The following is an 18,969-nucleotide window of genomic DNA, read 5'->3' on the forward strand; positions in this document are numbered from 1 at the left end:
GCGTTTTCTCTGCAGTTTCTAAAAGTTTCTCTCCCGTCTTTTCTCTCTCTCTTGTGCTGGCAGTGGGGCAACGGATCTCTATCTGAAGGCTCCTGACAACAGCTGCCAGCACTTTTTGATAAAAGAACTGGAATCTGGCTTTTTCAATTAGGGGGAATTTATATTGAGGTTTGCAATGCAGCTTACTGAAGAAGCTACTGTCTTGGTCCTTGGGTGGCTGCACCATTTGTATCTTTTTTTTTTTTTTTTTTTCGGTAAATGCTGCATTCCTAATTCAGTAAAATAAAAGTAAGAAACACAAAGAAAGAAAGAGTGGTATGAGTGAATATGGACCATGTGGAGTTGGGAGGGAATTTCATTACAAAAACAGTAAAACACTCCAGGACTCAGCATGAAATGTTCATGAAAGTAAAAACAAAATTATGTGGAAATTTCCAACAGAGATGCCTACAACTATAATATATACTTAATCATTACTGGCCTCCCTGATTTAGCCACTCATCTATAGAAAATGGAAACCAAGTGAATTAGGAGAAATACCAACTTTTGTGAGTTGATATTTTCAATAAAAAATATATTAAAAATCAAGATTTTAAGTCTCTGGATTTATTGTCAGTCCCATATATATTCCCATAATGTGAACACATGCTTGTCTTGTTTACCTAATTCTTCATTCAAAAAACCTTGCTGACAACCTATTTATTACCAATGCAGAACATGCCAAGATGGTGCAATGTGGTCCCTGCCCACCAAAAGCTTTTCTTCTATATAGGAGAAAGTCACATGCAACTTCTCATATAAGGAGACAATAGGATATTCTAATTGAAGTTTTTCCAATGTCCTTGTTTTGATCTCCTCCCTTGACTTCAGACTTCCCTAAGTATCCCTGTTCATAGAGTCTGTATTTTAGTTCTTTCAGTTATAGTGCACGTTTATTCTACCCAATGGAGAAGGCAATGGCAGCCCACTCCGGTACTCTTGCCTGGAAAATCCCATGGACGGAGGACCCTGGTAGGCTGCAGTCCATGGGGTCGCTAAGAGTCAGACACGACTAAATGACTTCACTTTCACTTTTCACTTTCATGCATTGGAGAAGGAAACGGCAACCCACTCCAGTGTTCTTGCCTGGAGAATCCCAGGGACGGGGGAGCCTGGTGGGCTGCCGTGTATGGGGTCGCACAGGGTTGGACACGACTGAAGCGACTTAGCAGCAGCAGCATTCTACCCAAGCCGGGAGCTGTGTCGATGTGGTGCTAAGTGGAGGAGGGGACATTCTAGGATCTTCTAATTAAGTCTCAATCATTTGATGTGCCTGTGTCTTGGAGGTTGGACCTTCACAAGTGTTTTTCCAGTGTTCTTTGCATTCAGGCCCCTACACCTTTCCCTGGCTGCAGCACTACCAAATATACTTCCTTAAAGCCTGGCTCCTAGACACCTGTGTCTTTCCACCCCTCAAGTGAGATAGGAAGGCTGAAGTGAGTTTTGTTCCTTCATCTGGATAAAGTTTAAGAATAGATTTGGCAAAATCTTTTCTACCAGAAAGTAGGTCTTTGATATGGAGAAGGCATTGATCATGATGGATAATGGTTACTGTTTTCTTCCCCCTGCCAAAGACAAGAGGGGAAGAGGGGAATTTTCTTGGACTTTACCATAAAAACGTAGTGGGGTTACTGGAAGGAAAGCCTATAAAATATGGTGTCCCCCTAAGTTTGCAGTTCCCAGGAACTTTTTGCCCTCACACTAGCCTCCACTCAACTTCTGGGAATTCACCAAAATTAACACTTGTGTTATTAGCTTTGACAAATGCACCAGGATTATGTAAGATGTTAATAGTGGCAGAAAATAAGGGAAGAATATATGGCAACTCCCTTATTATTTTTGTAACATTTCTATGAATCTATAATCCTTTCAAATTAAACAGCTTACTAAAAAAGTAAACTTCTGACCAAATTTTAAAACTTCAATATATTATTTGAGTCTTAGCAAAACTATCAATTAAGCATTAGAAAAGAAGACTTTACAGGACAGCAGGTGGGGAAGGACATCATTGAACTGCACGATAATAAAGCAGAAAATTGTCCTGGGACTAGAGCCTGGAAGAGAGGCAGACTAATTGTAGCTTTTATTCACTTTAAGGTTAAAGCCTTTGTGGGAGAGGAAAAGGAACCTTGCAGTAGTCAAGTCACAACCAAAGAGAGGGATGCTATACATAGAATGTGAGCAGAGCATTTTCCCAGCCCAAAGCTTTTACCCACTTACAGATGAGCCTGGGGAAGGTCTGAGAGTTATAAAAACCAGATCCCAGTTTCAACTCTGCCCGTAATATGCTGACAGTGAACAAGTCATGTTCACTGTCATTTTTCTCATTCTTGACTCTCTTAATTATGGGTTGCCTTCATCCACAGCTTTGATTATATTAATTTATAAAGGCAAGTTCTTTAATCCTTTTGAATTTATTGAATTAAGCTTTATATTTGACAATGACATAAAAAATAAAATACATTGCAATATGAAAGGGAAATAAAAATAACTTCAGTCAGCATATAAAACTAAATTCTCATTTTGGCAAGTTCTTGGATATAGTAGGAGGTAATTTATCATACAATTATAATGTGTGTAGCTTTGACCATAGATATTGATAGTTATACCTTTAATTCCTGAAGTATTCATCATACTTGCAAGTATCATTCAGAAGCAGAGGAACTTGTTTGCACTGCACCATGAATGTGCAGTCATCAAAGTCTAGATGATGGGAGAAACTGCATCCCAGTTTTTCAATAGTTAAATTTTAAGGGAAGAAGAGGATTGATGAGGGACGTAGTAAAAGAGACTTAAAACTCATATTAAGCTTAAAAAGGGAAAAGATAAATATCAAAGTATGCTGGGTTATAAAACTAAAAATAAATGAAGTTATCAGTATGAAATTCAGGGCCATAGTTTCTCATGGGGAGACAGAGAACTTGTAATCATGGTCAGACACATGGATGCGGCTTCCAGGTAGCTGGCAAAATATGATTTTTTCTCCTGAGTAGTGGTTCCAAGAGTGTTAACATTTTAATAATCCTTTACAATATACATTTGTTTTGTGCCATTTTCTCCCTTTTTTATTACAGTATGTAATAAAATCTCAGTGTGTTCCTGGCAGAAAGCTGTGTGCTACATTTACAACAATGAATAAGAAAGTTTCCCTATAATCAAAGGCTAGAATCAAGTAGAAAGACAAAATGACAATGAGCAATGGACAAAATGACAATGGTGACAAAATGAGCAATGGAATCTTCAATTCTTATCATGAAATTATGTATTAGGTGCAGAGAAGTCCAGTGGATGGGGTGTTCAATTTTCCCCAGTTAAGTTGTAAGTGGTTTTGAAGGACAGCAAATCCAACATTTCAGCTTAATATTTAAAGGTTAACCACAGTTTTCAAAAGGAATAGAGGATGGAACCATTTAGAAAGAAGGGACCAATTATTTTTTTTTAAGATATTTTTTAACAGGTAAAATCATGACTCATACAAATGTAAAGTAAATATTAGTATGTATCTAACATTTCATTTAACTCACTAATTAGTGAAGAAATAAGGAAGATGTTACTGGTGGCTCAAAAAAGAATTAAAGACACACACATATTGGTTGGTTATCAGGAATGCTAAAATGATTTACACATAGATATAAAACTAATCAATATCCATTGGAGAAGGAAATGGCAACCCACTCCAGTATTCTTGCCTGGAGAATCCCAGGGACGGGGGAGACTGGTGGGCTGCCGTCTATGGGGTCGCACAGAGTCGGACACGACTTAGCAGCAGTAGCAGCAGCCGCAACATTTCATTTAACTCACTAATTAGTGAAGAAATAAGGAAGATGTTACTGGTGGCTCAAAAAAGAATTCAAGACACGTACATATTGGTTGGTTACCAGGAATGCTAAAATTATTTACACATAGATACAAAATTAATCAATATCCATAGGGCAGTAATGAAATGCAGCTCAACTGGGCTAACCTGCATTTATGTGAAACAGAAGCATGGGTGTTACTATCAGTGTTCAACAATTAACGGAACTGTCAAATACCTCAAAGATAATGAGAAGGGACGATAACTCCAAAGGGGTAACTGGACAAGTTACTCAGTAATTCTTTTCCCCTTTTCAAAGTCTTTGAATATTTTTACTGACAGCAGAAAGCCTAGGTTTTGGAAAATATCAGGATCCATTGTAAGAATGGCTAGAATACTGTACAGTTGGGGGTTAAAAGGACAGAAGGTTGAAGGGGAGAAGAAAAGACTGAAAAGGTGGACAGGGCTCATATGAAGCTGAGTGGAGCCTTTTATTTTGTATGGAAGTGGGTGGCAAAGAACCTACCTGCTAATGCAGGAGATGCAAGAGACGGGGTTTGACGCCTGGGTGGGGAAGATCCCCTGGAGCAGGAAATGGCAACCCATTCCAGTACTCTTTCCTGGAAAATTCCATGGACAGAGGAGCCTGGTGGGCTACAGTCCATAGGGTTGCAAAGAGTTGGACTCAACTTAGTGACTAAACAACAACAAATATGTAAAGCTCTATTATGGGAATTCTTCAGGTTAAAAGGGAATAAGTAGAGACGATCCTGGATGGACTCAGGGGTCATTTCCTCCTCTTCTTCTAGCTCACAAATAATACAGCATAGCAGTTGTGAGTTAGCTCAGTGGAAGAGACGTGAACTCTGGCATTTCCACAACTACGATTCTCCCGCTGACGCACAGATGCCATCTGTCCTCCTTTCCTATACGTATTTTGAGTGAGTGAAGAGAGACTTCACTCTAAGAGTCCTTCTGTGAAATATCTAGTTTGTGTGTGTGTGTGTGCTTAGCCACTTCAGCTGTGTCCAACTCTTTGCGACCCCATGGACTATAGCCCACCAGGCTCCTCTGTCTTTGGGATTTCCTAGGCAAAAATACTGGAGTGGGTTGCCATTTCCTCCTCCAGGGGATCTTCTAGACTGAGGAATCAAACCCGTGTCTCCTGTGGCTCTTGCACTGCAGGTGGAATCCCATGGCAGGCATCCTCTTATGTGGAATAACACAAATGTTGAAAATCCTGTATGCTTTGCTGCTTTTCTGTGTTTCCCCAATAAACCCAATGTAATATTTTCACTGTGGATATGTTAGGAATGTTTGTAATTTTTCCCTTTTGCACTAGAGTCAGTCAAGGAATTTGTTTTCAACTTAATTTTGTTTTATGATTATAAGTAGCAGTAATAATATTTTGATTTTCAAATGAGGATAAAAAGAATTTTGGAAGGACTAGTGAGAGCCAGAAGTCACACTGTGTTGCTGGGTTGAAAAATAACCCAGCTGCTCTGATTGAGAGTAGTTCAGGGAGAATTATGGAAAGGTAGATTTGATTAGTTTTGGGGAATGTAAGTTCTTTCAGAGCTCCCTTACCTCATGCTGTGATACAGTTTACTCTCAAAATGCCTAGTCAAGTACCAATAGTGTTTGATTTTGAGTACCTGATTGGTAGTAAAACATGGGTGTCTCCTTGATAACATCAAACAGACTTTTAGGTAGAACTAATTGGGCAATTAGTCCTTTATTTGAGAAGACATATTCGACTGTTTATTTTTCATTTGGTGTACAGTTGAATGAAAGAGACAGTCCTACCCCCCACCTCCACCCCCTTATTTCACGCTCTATCTTTTCCTTAGAGTTTAGCTGTCATGCCTGCAGGTGGGCAGCTGAGTCCAGAGACTGGGTCAAACTCAGATTTTATCTCTACTGTAAGTAGAATATGTCACAGCTATTGGAAGCACATGATGTCTGCTTGTCTCTTTCTGAGATCCTAGCAACCATTGTAACTTAACACCTTATCTAATTGTTTGTTGATGTTTTTAAAAAACTGAGATTTTAGTAGTATTATTTCACTTTTACTTGTTTGTTAGAATTTTTTAATAAAGAAATACTTCCTCTCACTGACTGATTACCCTGGTAGAGTTAATAAGAAATGTAGGATAACTGCTTAATTTCTCCCTTTATTAACCAGTTTTCAATTTAATGGGTTAATTTCTATAATCCTCTGAAAGTACACAATTCTCTTAAAATATCACTATGCACCCATAGATATAAATAAGTTTGATCTATTTCATCCATTCTAGTTATTAATATTATTGAAATTGAAATGGTCTCATTTTGATTAGTAGAAGACTAGCAAAGTTGGCTCTTGAATAATTTTGACTGACTTCACTAGCCTTTGACAGCTAACTTTCTAATTGATAATAACAAGATTTGCCAGGCTCAGCTTGTACATTTCCTGTCTCAGACCTCAGCAATGTCTCCACTAAACCTAGATTGCTTTTAGTGAGAAGTGACATTTCAAGACCACAATCTGAGTCTCTTTACTAAAGCATTAGTCATTGTATCTAGGTCTTTGCAGTGTAAAGAGGTAGGAAATATTTATAGGTAGGAAAAATATATATCCCAACTCCATGCAATGTAAAAGACTAGAAAGAATAACCAACCGAGTAACAACTTCCTAAACTTATACTGATAAAATCAGACTTCAAGACTAATGAGATTTTAATTAAACTCTTCCTTATTGCATCTGTGTGTCCCTTATTCTGCACTAAAAATTCTTCTCAAGGATACAAAGAATGGTAAATAAAAACATCAACTAATTATTCTTTTTTTTTTTTAACTTTACATACTTGTATTAGTTTTGCCAAATATCAAAATGAATCCATCACAGGTATACATGTGCTCCATTTTTAAAAGCAGTCTCAGAATGATAATACCAATATTACCATCATGATAATTATTGAAATTAGATAAGCAAAAGCTAAGCTTTCTTAGCTTTAGTTTCTAACAATATAAGAAAACTAATTTCATGTGAAAATAAGCAAAGAAATGTATGAAGTTCCTTGCGAAGTTATACTAAGAAAAGATGAGAATAAGGAACATAATCATATAAATGCACATATTCACAAAAGATAAGTCTGAGCCTCATTTTAGTGGGTCTTAATTTCTCCTTATGGCAAGGGAAAAAAGACAAAGATTCTAACTATCAACTTTCTATATTGAAGTTATAAAACAATAATATTAGGCTGAAAAATAAATGAGAGTATAACAGTTAGTAAAGGGTCATTGAAACTAATATTTATAAAGAATCTGTTTATTGAGAGATTAAAGAAAACTAACTGAAAAACTAAGTAATTTTATGAGCAATAATACCAATAATGGAATTCAGTAATGTAACAAGATATATGGGCTTCTCTGGTGACTCAGTGGTAAAGAATCTGCCTGCCAATGCAGAAGACATGGGTTTGAACCCTGGGTGGGGAAGATCCCCTGGAGAAGGAAATGCCAACCCACTCTAGTATTCTCACCTGGGAAATCTCATGGACAGAGGAACCTGGGGGGCTACAGTCCATGGGGTCCCAAAGAGTCAGACACAACTTAGCAACTAAACAATAAGAAGCAGACATACATTTATCACAAAGATGGCCTTAATCATGATAGATTAACTGATATAACACATGTCTTACCATAAACAACTTGAAAACTGGAAAAATATATAATACAACTGTTTTCAGACACTGACAATAGGCAACATAGATATGTGATTTTTAACACAAAACAGATGAAGTGGACCATACAACTTCAACTGCCTTCTTTAAAGACTTCAGTGCAGGGAAGAAATGTAACTCTCATTTAGAGACCAAGTTTACAGGGCTATTCTTTAAATAGAACAAAAAGTACTATTCCGAGTTGAGGAAATAGTTGTCTACATTCAGTGAACGAAAGAGAGGTGAAATTTGCAAGACTAAGCACTAGAAAGATCTCAAGAAGTTTGTAGCTTTGTACCTTTGAGCCTGGCTGAACACCAAGCAGCTTATATGCAGGATAAAACACTATGGGTATTGACAAAGGATACCAATCATAAGATATAAGTTAATTTTCAGAGCTCACACAGGGCTAAGGGACATTCGAGTACTTAACATCCAGAATAGAAAAGCTTTAATGAACACCCTGAGAATTCATTTGAAATTTAAGAATCCTTGTATCTTAGTAATTAAGGCTATTCTAGGCTCACCATAACAAAGTTTAAATAAAAGTCTTTAAGGACAAACTTGATACTGAGGTAACTGCCAGACCAACACCAACTCTAAAATCATTAAATAAAGACTAACAAAGTCCTGATACTTATTATAAAATTCAAAATGTTCAGCACCAATAAATAATTACTCAACATTTCAAAGAGTGGGAAAATATGCTTTTAGGAGAAAAATCAGTATAAAATCAGACCCAGAACCACAGAGACAAATTTTCAGAAAAGGACTTCAATAAAGGTATATTTTAAATATGATCAAGTACTTAGAAGAAAAAGAACATAATGAAGAGAAAAATGCAAACTGTAAAAATATCAAATTTCTTGAACTGAGATTTTAAACACTACTGAATCAATCTAACAACAGATTAGACCACTGAGGAAGAAAAAAAAGGTTGGTGAAAATTTCTATCAAGACCTAGGAAGGAAAAAATATCTGAGGAACAGAAAGAAATGAGGCTGAAAAAACTGAAGAGTTCCTAAGTGACCAGGTGGACAATATCAAGGGGTCAAGCACAGCTGCAATTGAGGTTTCTGAAAGTGGAAGAGAGAGAGAGAAAAAGGAGACTCGATGCCTAAAAGTTTCGTTTTGATGAAAAGTATAAACCCATGCTGAATACATCCCAAATAGAATGAATGAACACTGTTCACATCTTAATCAAATTTTTTAAACTCAGAGATTAAAACAAACTAACAAACAATCTGGAAAGTAGTCAGAGAGAAAAAAGAAAAAGAGAAAAGAGAGTAAAAGAGAAAAAAGAGAGTAACAAATGTGATACAAATTACCATTGACTTCTCATCAGGGATAATGGATACCAGGGGACAAAAATGTAACATCTTAAAAGTGCTGGCATTTAACAAAATTAAAAAGAAAATCAACAGTCAACCTAGGAACCTACCTTTGGAAAATACTCTTCAAGCTAAAGGATAACTGCACCCCAAAGAATGATTATCAGCTCAGGTCATTATGTAGCATCCACCCTTCTTTTCTTCTGCTTCCACCTGTCTGTATACACCCAGAGGAAGTCCATACATCTCCCAATTCTCTTCGGATCTTCGGACAGGCCTTTGATGTAATTGTGTCTGTTTTTTACAATCTCTGTCTCCATAGTTCTATCAGCCCATGAAGAGCACATCTGACACACAACTTCAGCAAATCTTATGAAAATAGTAAGTTCCTGTCTGTCACTCCTCTGGATATAATAATTCAAATACAGTCTTAGGGACTAGAAGATATCCTTGCTCATCTGCCCTTGACCTCATTCAACTAGAGAACAGAAGACTTCATGATGACAGTGTACCTGCATTATCAACATCTGTTTCCAGCTAGACTTGCCATATGAAATTCCCTCATGTATAATATTTTTAACACTCAATTTGCAGTCAACGTGAACTTAAAATATGCTCAAAGTAAAAGTTACAGAATCAGGTGTGTACATATAAATATATACTAAAACTCTTTAATTTCAATTCTGTAAATGTTTTTACTTCCTGGTTGGTATCCCTAAGAGGGATCCCTGTGAATCCCTAAGAATAGTCCCTAATAATAACTATTTTCTTAAAATCAGTCACTCAAAAGATTGGAAATAAATTTTCTTTTAGATTTGCTAACTTTTTTAAATATATAGAATTTTAGAGTAATTAAAGCATTCACAACTGGATATCAAAGATTTGGAAACACTAAAGCACAAGCTACTGGAGATCAAAGGCTCTGATAATTCCAGATCTCCTCTTCTACTAACCTCTGGGACTTTATAAGAATAAATCACTTACTATATTGCATCCTGGGTTTTTGGTTTCTTGTTTGTTTGCTTTTTAGTGTGAGTTATGGTCGACATTAGCATTTCTGAAGTATTTGGGATTCATGAAACAAAAGAAAATGGAGGCTGAGCAAACATACAGTTGCCATTTCTTTTTTAGTAAGAACATAAACAATCATACACACTGCCATCTCTAGTTAAAATATTTCATTAAAGACATTCAAAATAAGTGCTTCACATTAAAAATATATGTAGTTCAAGAAAAAATTGCATATTATCTTTTTTTCCCATTTTCATCATGGACTGGTAAACATTTTATGAATGTCTAAAATCATTCCATGGACCTGTGTTTAAAAATCATTGAATTAAATGCTTCTTAACTGCCCTCTTCTACTATGAAACTCTATGATTTATATTCTTATTTTGATACATTATGTTAAGTAAATGTGATTAATATTACATGATTACATTAATTAAATGTAATTTACCTAATTCAATGTAATTAAATTAGGAAAAATACTTTTTTAAGAACAAGGGAAATATCTCCTAATGATTAGTGCAGGACTTTGCCCCGATACATTTTAACGCATACTACACATGTTAAAGACCTTTTCAAAAAGTTCCTGTGGGAAATGACGGTGTCATTTGAGTCTATTAAAGCATCATCTGGTTGCACAAACTAGAAAGAGAAGTGGCACTGTGGTAATACTAGTCTTTATCTTAGAGACCAAGAGGCCTTTTGCAAATTTGTAGTATCATTTCCCTAAACAACTCTGGACTGAATTGTACTTTAGTTCCTCAGTTCTATATTTTTGCAGAGGCAGAAACATAAGCTCTTGATTTTTATTTTAAAGGTTGCTGACGGAATCGAGATAACTTTTTATTACACCATGTATAACAAGGGAGTAGCATTAACAAGTGAAAGATGTAATAAATTAGACATCTTTTCATTTTAGAGAGAGAAGATGGAAACATCATTGGTTTTCTTTTCTCAATTAATTATGTGCGAACCAAAAGCAAAAACTATTTTCAAGTTAATACACGGTTCAGGAAAAGAAGAAACAAGCAAAGAAGCCAAAATCAGGTAAAAATCATAATTTTAAAAATCAGCATTTTACTTTTAAAAACATGATTGACATTGAATATTTCTTAGCACTTGTTTTTAAAATATCTGGTTGAAAATATATTGATTCTACTGTTACAACTGAAAAAAAAGTATTTATTAGGAGTAAACAATTGTTAAATATAAAGTGTTCTTTTTTTTAAGTCCAACAATTTTAACCACACAGAAGAACCAGTAATAATACTTATTGAAATATAATCTCAAATATTTTATAGTCATGGGGGGAGAAATATATTTCACATACGGTATCTTAATTCCTCCACAAACATAGTATTTAAATAAGACTCTCAATAAGACCACTGTGAGTGTGTCAGGAGTGGAGGTGGGTGAGAAAGGGTGTTCATGTGATTACCAGTCACAAATCTGTTTGACAGTCAGAAAGAGAGATTTTAATTGTCATCCAAATTGTCCTGAAGCTAATGCCTTTTCATTACAGAGCTAAGGAAAAAAGAAATAGGCTAAGTCTTCTGGTACAGAAACCTGTGTTTTACGATGATACTCCCTCCACTAGATCTGGGCAATTGGCCAAAGAAACAAGGTGAATAACTTGTAATTATTTGTGGGGACATTTTGCTGATTCTATCATTAAAGATTTAAGAAAGAGGAAATTAGGGATTCCTATTTTATCGGAAATTATACAGTAATATAAGGAAGGTTAGAGATCTCATTTCAAAAAAAACTAGAAATATTCCATAAAATTAAACTATTTTAATAGCTTGAATTAAATAATCTCGTAAAAATTTAAAGATGCTCTTTTAAAATAATATGCCTGTCAATTTTAAATGATATATTTTACTCCTTATAAACTGATGAAATACTCATTAAGAGTGTGCACAATGTCATTGAAAAGTACTATTCATCTCTTTCTTCAGTAATTCGGAAAAAACGCCCTGGGTATAATATAACATAAAACACAAAAAGGGATGTCTTGTCATTTTTAGCCATTTCTTTAGTTTAAAAAGAAAATGGAATAAGCTTATATACTAGGATAATACAAATTTTTCCAAACAGAAAATATGACCAATAAAAGATATAAGACAAATATATTCAATTCTCTCAATTATCATTTCTAAAACATTTATTGCATTAAAAACATTTCATATTTCTTACATCTTTAAAGCTTCATTAGTCAAACTTCCTGTATCTATTTTTTTTTTAAATTGCTGCATATTGTGGTAAAAGTTTCAAGGAAATTGCAGTTAAAAAAAAAGTTCGACTAAAAGATACAGTCAGTTTAGGTTCTTCTATACGATGAATTAAGAAAGATAACTGACCTGGTTTCCTTCTCTTTGTTTTTAACTGAAGACATGATTAGTTTTTCTTTTAGAAAATAAAATAACTCAAGAGAGGATAGTGTTAACACATCATCTGATAGGCAAAATCCAAAAGAAGTTTGACTAATACTTTTGATCTTTCATATAATAATCAAAGGAGAAATCGTGTGAAATATGACCGAAAAGAGCAGTATGATAACATATGTTGCAGCAGATTCATAAATAGACTTCCTGCATGTTCCAGTATAAAACATTTTGTTTCTCAAACAGAGTCTCCCCAGAAGAAGCAATAAAATGGGGTGAATCATTTGACAAACTGCTTTCCCATAAAGGTTAGTGCTATTTTTCCCAAATATTTTATTCTTTAATGGAAAAGTACATGAAATTTGTATGTAACTGTACAAAAACAGGCTGTCACAAAAATTTAGCCTGATTGAAACTGTACAGCAATCTGAGTTTCTGATCCACAAAAATAACTAAATAATGGACTGGTTAACAAATAAACAGTATTTTTTGTTTAAAAATAAAGAGTATTTTTCAAATATATTTATGCTATTAAAAACTACTTTTTGTGGATGAAATATTTCTTGGTGCTGGATGGATAGTTTCATCCAGTTTCATCCACTGGATGAATAAAAATTTTCAGTGTTTATCATTTGTGCATGAGAAACTTGGTTTTATTAAATCCCATACTATCTATGTTATTTTTATTGTTAAGTGATCAAAAAATACTCTTGATGAACATTTTAGAAACCTTCATGAGAAGAGATGTTGTTTAATTTCATAAATATTCACTGGTTGAATCAGTCATCAGAATTTTGCAGAGGAGCTGAGGTTTAGGTGAGCATTTAAGGTGGAGCTTTGTAGATGAGATGGAAAGTAAGGACAAATCCTGAGTTTGTTCAAGTAAGGGTTAAGAACAGGCTGCCAGAATTGCTACTTTTTAAGAGTCAACTTTCCTAAGGCAGCAGGTGAGTAAGCAATTTTTTTCTTACCTTTATTCAGATTTCTTTCAGGTAGGAAAATTGACAGGTTGAGCTAAGTAGGCAATGAGGTTAAAAAAACACAGGGTTTATTGTTTCCTCACGCTAAATCACGCAGAGTCTGCTTAAAAAGCAACGCTTTATCACTGCCAAATAGCCACGGGTTTCGTCTAGTCCACAACTTTTATTTGTACATCCAAGTCCTATTCCTTACCTCATTCTTTGAATGAGTCCCAGCTGACTACTGTTTACAGCACTTGTCAGTCGTTTCCGCATCCGCGGTGTCTACTGGAAGCAGGCGCTCCTATTGCTGGGTCAGCTGGGAGCTCAGTACTTGTAATTCAGCCCCAAGTACTGTGCACTGTTCGCTGAAACCAACGTTGTCTAGGCTGTCTTCATGTCCTGCAGTATTCTCATCCCTAACTGTTCACCCTCTATAAGGTTTTGGCAACTAGTTCATGTTCTCCTGAGTTTACTGACAGAGAATCCTATTTCTGCAGACAATCCCCGAAGACTCTCCCACTTCCAATGAAAATAGATTCTGCCTCTGGATTGTTATATTGAGTCAGAGAAAGAAAAATATAGGTAGAGAAACCAAGGCTTAAGTTTAGGCAAGAATGTCATCAGTGAAGATGGAGAGCTGTGGTAAGAAGGGACGCTTATGCTGAAAAAAGTTAATGTGTTACTCCACCCTCATTTCACTGTAATGCTCTATCACTCCCTATTTGGAGAAAAATAATGTGAACAGCTTAAAGCGTCTGCCTGCATTGCTGGAGACCTGGGTTCAATCCCTGGGTAGGGAAGATCTTCTGGAGAAGGAAATGGCAACCCACTCCAGTATTCTTGCCTGGAGAATCCCATGGAAGGAGGAGCCTGGTGGGCTACAGTCCACGGGGTGGCAAAGAGTTGGATAGGACTGAGCGACTTCACTTTCACTTTCACTTTTCTGCAACTACCCATTTTTCTTCATTCCCAATATCCAGTCACGTCTTGACTTTTGTTAAAATTCTTGCCAAATATATGTCGAACTTGTCTCCCATTCTCATCTCCACGGCGACTGAGTTCAGGTATTTATCTAATTACAGCCTGTGTGAAACTTCCCTTGTAATCCATGCCTCCCAAAACTTACTTCTTTTTCTAATCTCCTACTATTTCCAACACTTGGGCACAACTCAGCCCTTAAGCCTCTTCATTAGTCAGGGAAGGAAAAAAAAAGAAATGGAATTCACTTTTTTTTTTTTTCCTAATTTGAATGTTTATTGTAAGGAAACATGACTTTTCATATGTGGATCTCCAAACCCAGCACATCACCTGGTAAATATTAAGTGCTTGAGTTATAGAATGAAATCTGTTGCTAGGAAAAATGTTAGTCCCTGGCTCCTTTAGAGATCTGAGTTCTGGTTCTCTTCTGTAGGGCTTCCCTTGTGACTCAGCTGGTAAAGAATCTTCCTGCAATGTGGGAGACCTGGGTTTGATCCTTGGGTTGGGACGATCCCCTGGAGAATGGAGAGGCTACCCACTCCAGTATTTTGGCCTGGAGAATTCCATGGAGTGTATAGTCTATGGGATCACAAACAGTCAGACATGACTGAGTGACTTTCACTTCACTTCACTTCTCTCCTGTAACACAATGGTTGTATAACCTTAGTTAAGCTTCCTAATCACTTTTACATTCAGCTTCCTCAACTCTAAATGGAGATAGCAATGTCTTTAGTGCCAATATGAATAAATTTCTCTCAGGATTAAATGATATGTAAGAAGCCAATAGCTGTTTGACACTATTCAAATGTAAATGGTTTCTGTTATTATAAAAAATAATTATCATCTTTTTCTGTAATAATCTTTTTGTGTTTTGCAACCTACTCCAAGCTGTATTAGCATCACTTACAGGGTTAAATTTCAGTGGGAAGAACTATTATTGCTCATGATCAAAGTGATAATTAAATTATATTGGACTTGCAAAAAATTATGTTAATGGTATTCTTTTTATCAGTCCCCCAAATCCAGTTTTTCTAAATTGCAAATCTTATTGTAATATTAAACTGTAAAACTTAAAATAGTCACATAAAAAGTCTCATGGTTGCAATGGTTAAATTCAGCTCATTTCTATTGACTTAACTGTAGGCCAGAAAGACAAAAAAGGAAAGTTCCTATACTCATGCGCACACATACACACACATCAGAACTTCATCAGATTTTATAGGATTTCCCTTTAGTTAAACGTGTCGTTTTCTCAAATTCTGTATGTCATATCTATACAAAGGAAATGGAAATGTATTAAATTAGTCAAATAGGGAGTGAAGTGATAAGTCAAAACAAAATACATGAGAAATTTGAATATTTGACAAAAATGCCTGATCCTAAAACCAAAATAGAATAATTATTGGCATTTTAAGGAATGGAGCCATAGAGTAGATGGTTCTTATGTTAGATTTTAGGGGGTTAATAAAAAATTCACTAGCTGGACAAAGAGAGAAACAGATCATCCAAGCAGAAAGCCAACTCAGGCACGGGGCATTAAACAGTGCATTTTATTTAGTGAACTAGACAGAACATAATTCTTTATTGAGAAACATAATTTGAAAAAGGGTGGCTGAGGATGACAGATAATAGACAAGACTAAACAGAAAGAACATTGTTTTTGCTATGCTCCACAGAAACTAAAGAATCCATGGAGTATTTTGATAATTCCACTATTATATTCAAATTTCATTCCTAAAATGTAACTATAACTCTCTTAAAATTGATAAAAAGCACAAAACATAAAATCCAAGGAAATATAATCAAAGTAGGGACTTTAGTTAATAATAGTGAATCAGTATTTGTTTATTAATTGTAACAAATGTACCTTACCAATATAAGATGTTAATAATAAGAGGGAACTGCAGGTGTGGTGTGAGGTAGCTCTGTCTGAGCTTCCCAACTTTTCTGTAAATGTTACCCTAAAAGCAAATGATCATCTGAAAAAAATGGACTCAAACATGTTATATAGTAAATTCAACACAACACAGTCCATAAATAATTTTACTTCTGTTCCTCATGTGTTTCTATGCAGATATTAGTATAATTTTTCCCTGCCTTCCCTGTTGATTGACAGATTTGTCTGAAATGGCAAAATAAATCATAAAAATCTGTAATTTAAGGCTATTCATATATATCAATGATATAGTTTAAGAAAAACAATCAATCAAAAACCGGGATCAGACTATCTGTTGTTCATAATCATCAGTTTCAAATTTAGTCATCAGTCTTCTACTTATTGACTTTATGAAAATAAATGTTACCAAAATGAACTTAGCAAATCAATAAATTCCAATAAAATTATATACATTTATATATTACACTCACACATGTAAGTGTATTTGTATGCATATGTGTATATGGTTCTGCTTAAGACAGTTTTGAAAGTAAAACATTGCTGCTGAATAACATCATGTGCAAAACAATTGGCAAAATGACAATTTTTTAAAACAATTTGTTTTAAAAACAATTTTTTAAAACAATTGTTTTTAAAAATGCCTATAGAACTCACAGTATTTCATGTAGGCTTTAGAAAATCATTAAATGGAAATTATGTAGATGTGTGCAAGATTTCAACAGGCAGAGGGAAAAGGTTATTTTTAAGTAGAGAAAAAGGCAGGAAAAAGACCAGAGAAATAAGCAATTTGAATGTAACCTAGGAGAGCAAGCAGGTCTCTTTCATTGAGGCAGAGCAATGAACAGACACATTAGAATTTGTTCAAGTTGTGAACAAATTTCAGAAGAGTTTGCTAGTTAGAAGGCTTACTCTGATGGACAGAAAGGTAGAATTCTATGCATATTTTAAGGACTACATACAAGGCTGTTACAAATGTCAAAGTTAACCTCAAGGTTGAGAAGGCAATGGCACCCCACTCCAGTACTCTTGCCTGGCAAATCCCATGGACGGAGGAGCCTGATGGGCTGCAGTCCATGGGGTTGCGAAGAGTTGGGCATGACTGAGCAACTCCCCTTCACTTTTCACTTTCATGCATTGGAGAAGGAAATGGCAACCCACTCCAGTGTTCTTGCCTGGAGAATCCCAGGGACGGGGGAACCTGGTGGGCTACCGTCTAGTGGGGTCACACGAGGGTCGGACATGACTGAAGTGACTTAGCAGCAGCATTTCACTGAATTTCACTGAAAATTCACAGTATTTCACTGAAGTGAAATAGCAGCAAGGGCCATTTTGGAAAGAAAATGGATGAACTTGACTGACTGAATGTGTATAGATGTTGTAAAGTGAAATGGTGAAGAAACAGATGAACAAAAAGGATGAGCCAAAGACCCCTAGATTTTGTTCTGTATTAATAGGAACATAACAGTGCTTTTTATCTATCAGAAGTAGAGGGGGAAAAAAGATTTGGAGAAGGTAACAGGTTAGAGTTTGAACTTTAACTGCTGATAAACTTTATCAGAAGTTTTGCAGGATTTTATAGACATACATCTAGAATATGAAAGAGTGATTCATTATGGAAAGATTTTCTAACCATCTCATATACTTGATACTTAATATTTGAAATAGAAGTTTATTTCTTGTGAAGGGAGTATCTATCAATTTAAAAAGAAAAATCTGTCTGTTTATTTCCTTTTTTCCAGCCACTACAAATAATACCAATTTTTTTAGCCTTTTTATTAACAAGTATTGGCTTGGACTTTTTGCACCCTAAATTGTGATTATACTAAACTTCGTTTTGAGAATAATTCATAACAAGATAAGATAAAAGTAGAATATGTAAATCATTTCACCCCCTTGATTCAAAAATATGAGCTGATTATACTGTGGAAAATACGTATCACTGACTTTGAGTAAAGGCTACAAGGAAATGCTCACTTCTCCTTTGGGCAAGGAAATGAGCACTTATACTTTTCACCTTGTGGTTTTTCAAGCTGCCCTTCCCAATTTTCAGTTACTGGTGTTCTGCAAGATAAGAGATTCCAGGGTTCTGCAAAGTTACATTTCTGAATCAAGCTGACCTATAACAAACAAGCAGTTACTTGATCTCACCAAAAACAAAAGGTAAAGTCCAGTCTAAATTATAAATGGACCACACAAATAACAACAATATTGCAAAAGTAACCACAACATTCTGTGGCAGGTCACAAGCCAAATATCAAAGGAGAAGCAAGGTAACCTAGTTCTTAGCGTATTACACTGTACTTGGGTTTTCAGCTTCAGTTTCTTGACTTTTTGTTTCATTTGGTTTCTTGGCATCAGAAAAATACTCCAACAGATGCCAGAGTTTCAATTTAGAAGCATGCAATTACAAGCATTTTGTTTGTATGACACACTGAGCCAGCTTCTTCCAGGGTAAATTCTAATCCCAGGTTCTATCAAGCACTTTTGGCAGATGCATCACCACTGCTTCTTCCTGAATAACTCTTTAGTAAGTTATTGCTTCTGTGTGAGAAATGGTTCCATTGTGACCTGACTTCATGCAGCTGCTCTAAGTGCCTAGAGAAACAGGAAATAACCAGTATGCTGGGATAATCCTGCACAACATGGTGTATAATTATTTAAAAAGTCACTTACTTAAAGTTTTAAATAAATGAACTTTCTTCTAATTCATCATTAATTTGTTTCTCTATTTATTTTTTTTTTTTTCCCTCTAATTTTATTTTATTTTTAAACTTTACATAATTGTATTAGTTTTGCCAAATATCAAAATGAATCCGCCACAGGTATACATGTGTTCCCCATCCCGAACCCTCCTCCCTCCTCCCTCCCCA

General features: G+C 35.4%; 1 protein-coding gene and 1 long non-coding RNA gene across 3 annotated transcripts in view; one reads left to right on the plus strand and one right to left on the minus strand.

The window, feature by feature from the left end:
- Positions 1 to 9,216, minus strand: part of LOC104982655 — a 170,800-nt gene extending 161,584 nt beyond the window's left edge. Inside the window, exon 1 of the long non-coding RNA XR_824537.1 lies at positions 8,981 to 9,216. This is a non-coding gene — a long non-coding RNA (uncharacterized LOC104982655). The remainder of the gene's footprint in view (positions 1 to 8,980) is intronic.
- Positions 9,217 to 10,417: 1,201 nt separating this feature from the next.
- RGS18 (regulator of G-protein signaling 18) overlaps positions 10,418 to 18,969 on the plus strand; it is a 32,592-nt gene continuing 24,040 nt past the window's right edge. The window contains exons 1-3 of one of the 2 annotated variants that reach the window (XM_010832087.1): positions 10,418 to 10,925; positions 11,401 to 11,502; positions 12,509 to 12,570. In XM_010832087.1, the coding sequence (XP_010830389.1) occupies positions 10,807 to 10,925; positions 11,401 to 11,502; positions 12,509 to 12,570 (283 nt within the window). In that variant the 5' untranslated portion in view covers positions 10,418 to 10,806. The remainder of the gene's footprint in view (positions 10,926 to 11,400; positions 11,503 to 12,508; positions 12,571 to 18,969) is intronic. The other variant, XM_010832089.1, reaches the window with a different exon arrangement.

The sequence above is a fragment of the Bison bison genome, unplaced genomic scaffold (assembly GCF_000754665.1).
Source record: "Bison bison bison isolate TAMUID 2011002044 unplaced genomic scaffold, Bison_UMD1.0 scf7180017864537, whole genome shotgun sequence".
Classification (NCBI taxonomy): domain Eukaryota; kingdom Metazoa; phylum Chordata; class Mammalia; order Artiodactyla; family Bovidae; genus Bison; species Bison bison.